Consider the following 5,191-nt stretch of genomic DNA (forward strand, 5'->3'; position numbering starts at 1 on the left):
CCCAACCCCAACCCCAACCCCAACCCCAACCCCAACCCCAACCCCAACCCCAACCCCAACCCCAACCCCAACCCCATTATTTTTACAATCAAATATTTAATCTAATTCATTTAGAAGAGAGATTCTATGGCCATATTATCCCTATTCATCATATGTAAATGGATCCTGATGGCTCTGACATACAAAAGAGTGATGAAAAGTTTATTTACAGATAAATAGCGATGTGAAATCTCTTTGGGTATATTAATAAAGATATGTAGAGTGCCATCTTTGACGCAAAGGTCTGCAGGTAGTTCGTTGAGGAGGAGTTCACGAGGAGCGCGCTGCCGTCGCTGGTGGAGTACGTGAGGATCGAGAACATGAGCAAGGGCTTCTACACGCCCGAGGAGTGGAAGGCCGTCGGCTGGGCCAAGCTCGAGGAGGCCGCCGACCACGTCCTCACCTGGATCACCGCGGCCGGCGTGAAGGGACTCAGGGCCGAGATCGTGGCCGACCGCGAGCAGGACCTGACCCCCGCCATCCTCGTCGAGATCGACGGCGACCTGCCCGAGACCTACTTCTTCTACGGCCACTTCGACAAGCAGCCGCCCTTCGTCGGCTGGAACGAGGGCCTCGGCCCCTACGCCCCCGTCCTCCACCCCTCCGCCGGCAACCCCGAAAAGCTCTACGGCCGCGGCGGCGCCGACGACGGCTACTCCTCCTACGGCTCCATCCTGGCCGTCAAGGCCCTGCAGGCCCAGGGCGTCCCCATCCCGAGTAAATTATGGCCGACGCAGGGTGCGTGATGATTTTCGAGGGCGACGAGGAGACCTCAAGTGGCGACGTGGAGAAACACATTCTGAAACTGAAGGAAAGGATCGGCACTCCGAAACTCGTTTTCTGTTTGGACTCAGGCGCCACAGACTACGAAAGGCTTTGGATCACCACTTCCCTCCGCGGATACGCCATCGCAACCGTGCGCATCGACGTCCTCAACGAAGGCGTACACTCGGGATCAGCCTCAGGACTAGTCCCCTCCTCTTTCCGCATTTTGAGACAGCTCATCGAAAGGCTTGAGAACCAGGAGACTGGCGTTATGGCTGAGTAGCTAGATGTCGACATTCCCCCTAACAGATACAAATAAATTTACGATCTTGCTCAGGAGAAGGGAGAGGAAGCTTTGAAAGGCTTTGAAACAGTGCCAGGATTGGAGAGAGTCAACTAAGGAGTGCTTCGCTCCTTGATTCTCAACGGGTGGAAGGCTCAGCTGGCAGTCATTGGAGCTGATGGACTTCCTCACCCCTCAAAGGCAGGAAACGTCATGCTTCCCTACACATAAGTACGCCTCTCCATCCGCCTTCCCCCCACGAAAAATCCTGAACAAGCAAGGGATTTCATTGCCAAAACCCTGACTGAAAACCCACCCTACAACGCCAAGATCACTCTTTCGAACGTTCGATGCGGCGCCGGCTTTAACGCTCCCGAATTCCCTCCCGTCCTAACCGAAGTCCTAAGCGAAGCTGGTCGCAACTACTTCGGCAAGGAGCCTCTTTCCCTGGCTGAAGGCGTGTCTATTCCCTTCCTGACCTTCCTGAGCGAACTATGGCCGAAGGCTCAGTTCATCGTCACAGGAGTCTTGGGGCCTCAATCAAACGCCCACGGTCCCAACGAATTCCTTCACATCCCCTACGTGAAGAGTCTCATCTGCTCCATGGCTCACGTCTTGGCTAAGACTGCAGGAAAACTATGATTTTATCCTATGTTAGCTGCTATATCGATGGATTGAGTGTCATGATTAGAGGAGAAGATCAATCGAAATCAATGTAGACGGCATCGAATCTCAAAGCGACATGGGTTTGGTAGGTTTGCGGATGGATCCTGATGACTCTGGCGTAGATGGGACTGCTGAAAGATATCTTCACCTTGGTGGTTTGGTCTCCATTGGCTTGGAATTCCTTTCCATTCTACACATACTCCCACATTTTTCCATTCAGCGAAGACGAGACCTTTAGGGACTTTACCCAAGCAGCATGATCCCCTCTCCCTTGGAGGATCAAATGCGTCCACAACCTCGGTATGGCTGAGCTGACCTGAATCCAGCAGCCGGCCTGATTTTCGTTGATTTTGGGAACCCACGCGTGCCAACTCTGGTAGTTGCAGTCTAGTTGGTAATGCGTGTGAAGCTCATTCTAGCAGCTGGAGTATTGAACAGGCGAGCCTGTCTGCACTGCATATACCTCTCTTATTTCGCGTTAGTTAGGAGACATGCCCAAATATTTTTGCTTCAGTTGGTCGCAACTCATCTGCTTATTTGCTTTTGATTACATACTTCAAAGCGCATAAAAGTCTGAAGTAATATGAATAACTCTTGAATCTCATGAGAACAAAGGGTGAAGCAACCATGTCAACAATATCTTTCCATTAAATACAAAACCTCCATCATTACATGTCATCTTTATTGACCCATAAAAATTCTCTTTTTCCATAAACATACATCGTTATCAGGCTTCATTCACTCAATTCCCTTATTGGGAATGTAAATCTAGATCAAAAAAAAGCGGGTGGTCGGTAACAACAAGATCCTTTACGACGTGGTAATCAACGGTCGTGAGGAGGTTCGGGAATACCACGAGATGATCCCACATTTGGATAAGATCATTGAGTTTGAGCAGAATTTGAAAAACAATCGCCAGAATAAGGGTTCCAAGAGAAAAGGCAGAGGAGAGGTGACCATTGACGAGGATAATGATTGCCCCAAAGATTACAATACCGAAGCCCAGGAGAATCCATTCAAGGACAAAGTGGTAAAGGATCTCATCTTCATGGAGGAGAGAAATGCCACGCTCAGGTTTAAGGTGAGCTTCAACGATGGATCCGTAAGATTCACCAACAATAGGGAACTCAGGAGGTGGAGACCAGATCTCCTCCTCGATTTCTATGAAAGCCAAGTGCGCGTCGGATTCAATTGATCAATTTCCCCCCATTTATTCTTACGATCACCAAATAAAAGTAAATGAAGCAAAGAGAGGTAGGGGAAAGAGGAATTCAATTATATGGGAATTTTGAGTGTTTTGTCCCATATCGATTTACTGAAGATATTTAATAGCGATGTGAAATCTCTTTGGCTATATTAATAAAGATATGTAGGGTGCCAAGTTTGACGCGAGTGTGTGCAAATCCTTCGTTGAGGAGGAGTTCACGAGGAGCGCGCTGCCGTCGCTGGTGGAGTACGTGAGGATCGAGAACATGAGCAAGGGCTTCTACACGCCCGAGGAGTGGAAGGGCGTCGGCTGGGCCAAGCTCGAGGAGGCCGCCCACCACGTCCTCAGCTGGATCACCGCGGCCGGCGTGAAGGGACTCAGGGCCGAGATCGTGGCCGACCGCGAGCAGGACCTGACCCCCGCCATCCTCGTCGAGATCGACGGCGACCTGCCCGAGACCTACTTCTTCTACGGCCACTTCGACAAGCAGCCGCCCTTCGTCGGCTGGAACGAGGGCCTCGGCCCCTACGCCCCCGTCCTCCACCCCTCCGCCGACAACCCCGAAAAACTCTACGGCCGCGGCGGCGCCGACGACGGCTACTCCTTCTACGGCTCCATCCTGGCCGTCAAGGCCCTGCAAGCCCAGGGCGTCCCCATCCCGAGTAAATTCCGACCGACGCAGGGTGCGTGATGATTTTCGAGGGCGACGAGGAGACCTCAAGTGGCGACGTGGAGAAACACATTCTGAAACTGAAGGAAAGGATCGGCACTCCGAAACTCGTTTTCTGTTTGGACTCGGGCGCCACAGACTACGAAAGGCTTTGGATCACCACTTCCCTCCGCGGATACGCCATCGCAACCGTGCGCATCGACGTCCTCAACGAAGGCGTGCACTCGGGATCCGCCTCAGGACTAGTCCCCTCCTCTTTCCGCATTTTGAGACAGCTCATCGAAAGGCTTGAGAACCAGGAGACTGGAATCATGGCTGAAGATTTGGATGTTGATATTCCTCCCAACAGATACAAGGAGCTTTACGATCTTGCCAAGGAGAAAGGATAGGAAGCGCTCAAGGGATTCGAAACAATTGAAGGATTGGAGAGGGTCAACCAAGGAGTTCTTCGTTCTTTGATTCTCAATGGGTGGAAGGCTCAGCTGGCTGTCATTGGCGCTGATGGACTTCCCCACCCCTCCAAGGCAGGAAACGTCATGCTTCCTTATACTGAGGCTCGTCTTTCCATTCGTCTTCCTCCGACCAAGAACGCAGAATAAGCAAAGAACTTCATCGTCAAGACTTTGACTGAAAACCCACCCTACAATGCTAAGATTACTGTCACAAACGCAAGAAGCGGGCAAGGCTTCAACGCTCCTGAATACACTCCTCTCTTGGACAACGTCCTTACCGAGGCAAGCAATACCTACTTCGGAAAAGTTCCTCTTGCCATTGCAGAAGGCGGATCCATTCCTTTCCTGACCTTCCTCGCTGAGCTCTGGCCAAAGTCGCAATTCATCGTCACTGGAGTGCTTGGTCCGCTCTCCAACGCTCACGGTCCCAACGAATTCCTTCACATTCCCTACGTGAAGAGCCTCATCTGCTCCATGGCTCACGTCTTGGCCAACACCGCAGGAAGGCTGCCCTGATTATCACCCAACGTAAAATACTCGATATGGACTTTTGCATTAATACCTGAGAGGGGGTTATTGAATTAATTGGGCGATTGGTCTAGGGGTATGATTCTTGTTTCGGGTACAAGAGGTCCCGGGTTCAATTCCCGGATCGCCCCATTTTTTATCGATTCTAAAACTGCGGAATATGGCATTGAATAGTGAATCATATGATCAGTCTCTTTTAATCTCGTTTTGGTTGCGGTCTGCAGCCTATTTTTAGGAATATTGATGATAAATCTCGTCAAAAAAGTTTGAAAATTCGTCTTTCATGGCAGTCACAAACTGATTTTCGTCTGCGTAGTCCGAAGGAAGGTAAATTTTGGAAAAACTGTAGTAGACCTTTTGGTTCCATTCCATTTCCAATTTTTTTTCGTTGAATATCTTTTCGTTTCCGAAGGACATTAAAAATTGAACGGGGATCCCTCTTCGATATCCATACTATATCCTTTGATGCTTACCCTGATCATTCCTGTCTTCAGCTTGTCCTTGTTGACTGCTGTGACGCCTCCCATTCTGTGGCCTTCGGGTAGGCCAAGAGAGACGGCCTTGGTGATTTTCGAAACTTC

At 50.5% G+C, this 5,191-nt stretch overlaps 1 protein-coding gene and 1 non-coding gene across 2 annotated transcripts; both read left to right on the top strand.

The window, feature by feature from the left end:
- The first annotated feature begins 359 nt into the window (after positions 1-359).
- On the top strand, positions 360-1,087 carry LOC116268200 (uncharacterized). Its single transcript, XM_031649965.1, has 2 exons — positions 360-777; positions 894-1,087. The coding sequence occupies exons 1-2, from the start codon at positions 360-362 to the stop codon at positions 1,085-1,087; spliced, it is 612 nt and encodes a 203-aa protein (XP_031505825.1).
- Positions 1,088-4,669: 3,582 nt separating this feature from the next.
- TRNAP-CGG (transfer RNA proline (anticodon CGG)) lies at positions 4,670-4,741 on the top strand. Its single transcript has one exon. It is a non-coding gene; the product is annotated as a tRNA-Pro (tRNA).
- The last annotated feature ends 450 nt before the right edge of the window (positions 4,742-5,191 follow it).

The sequence above is a fragment of the Nymphaea colorata genome, unplaced genomic scaffold (assembly GCF_008831285.2).
Source record: "Nymphaea colorata isolate Beijing-Zhang1983 unplaced genomic scaffold, ASM883128v2 scaffold0151, whole genome shotgun sequence".
NCBI lineage: Eukaryota > Viridiplantae > Streptophyta > Magnoliopsida > Nymphaeales > Nymphaeaceae > Nymphaea > Nymphaea colorata.

Coding starts and splice junctions, on each gene's coding strand:
- LOC116268200 (XM_031649965.1), top strand. CDS start 360: ATGAGCAAGGGCTTCTACACGCCCGAGGAGTGGAAGGCCGTCGGCTGG. Junction 778..893: donor TAAATTATGGCCGACGCAGG/GTGCGTGATGAT, acceptor GTTTGGACTCAG/GCGCCACAGACTACGAAAGG.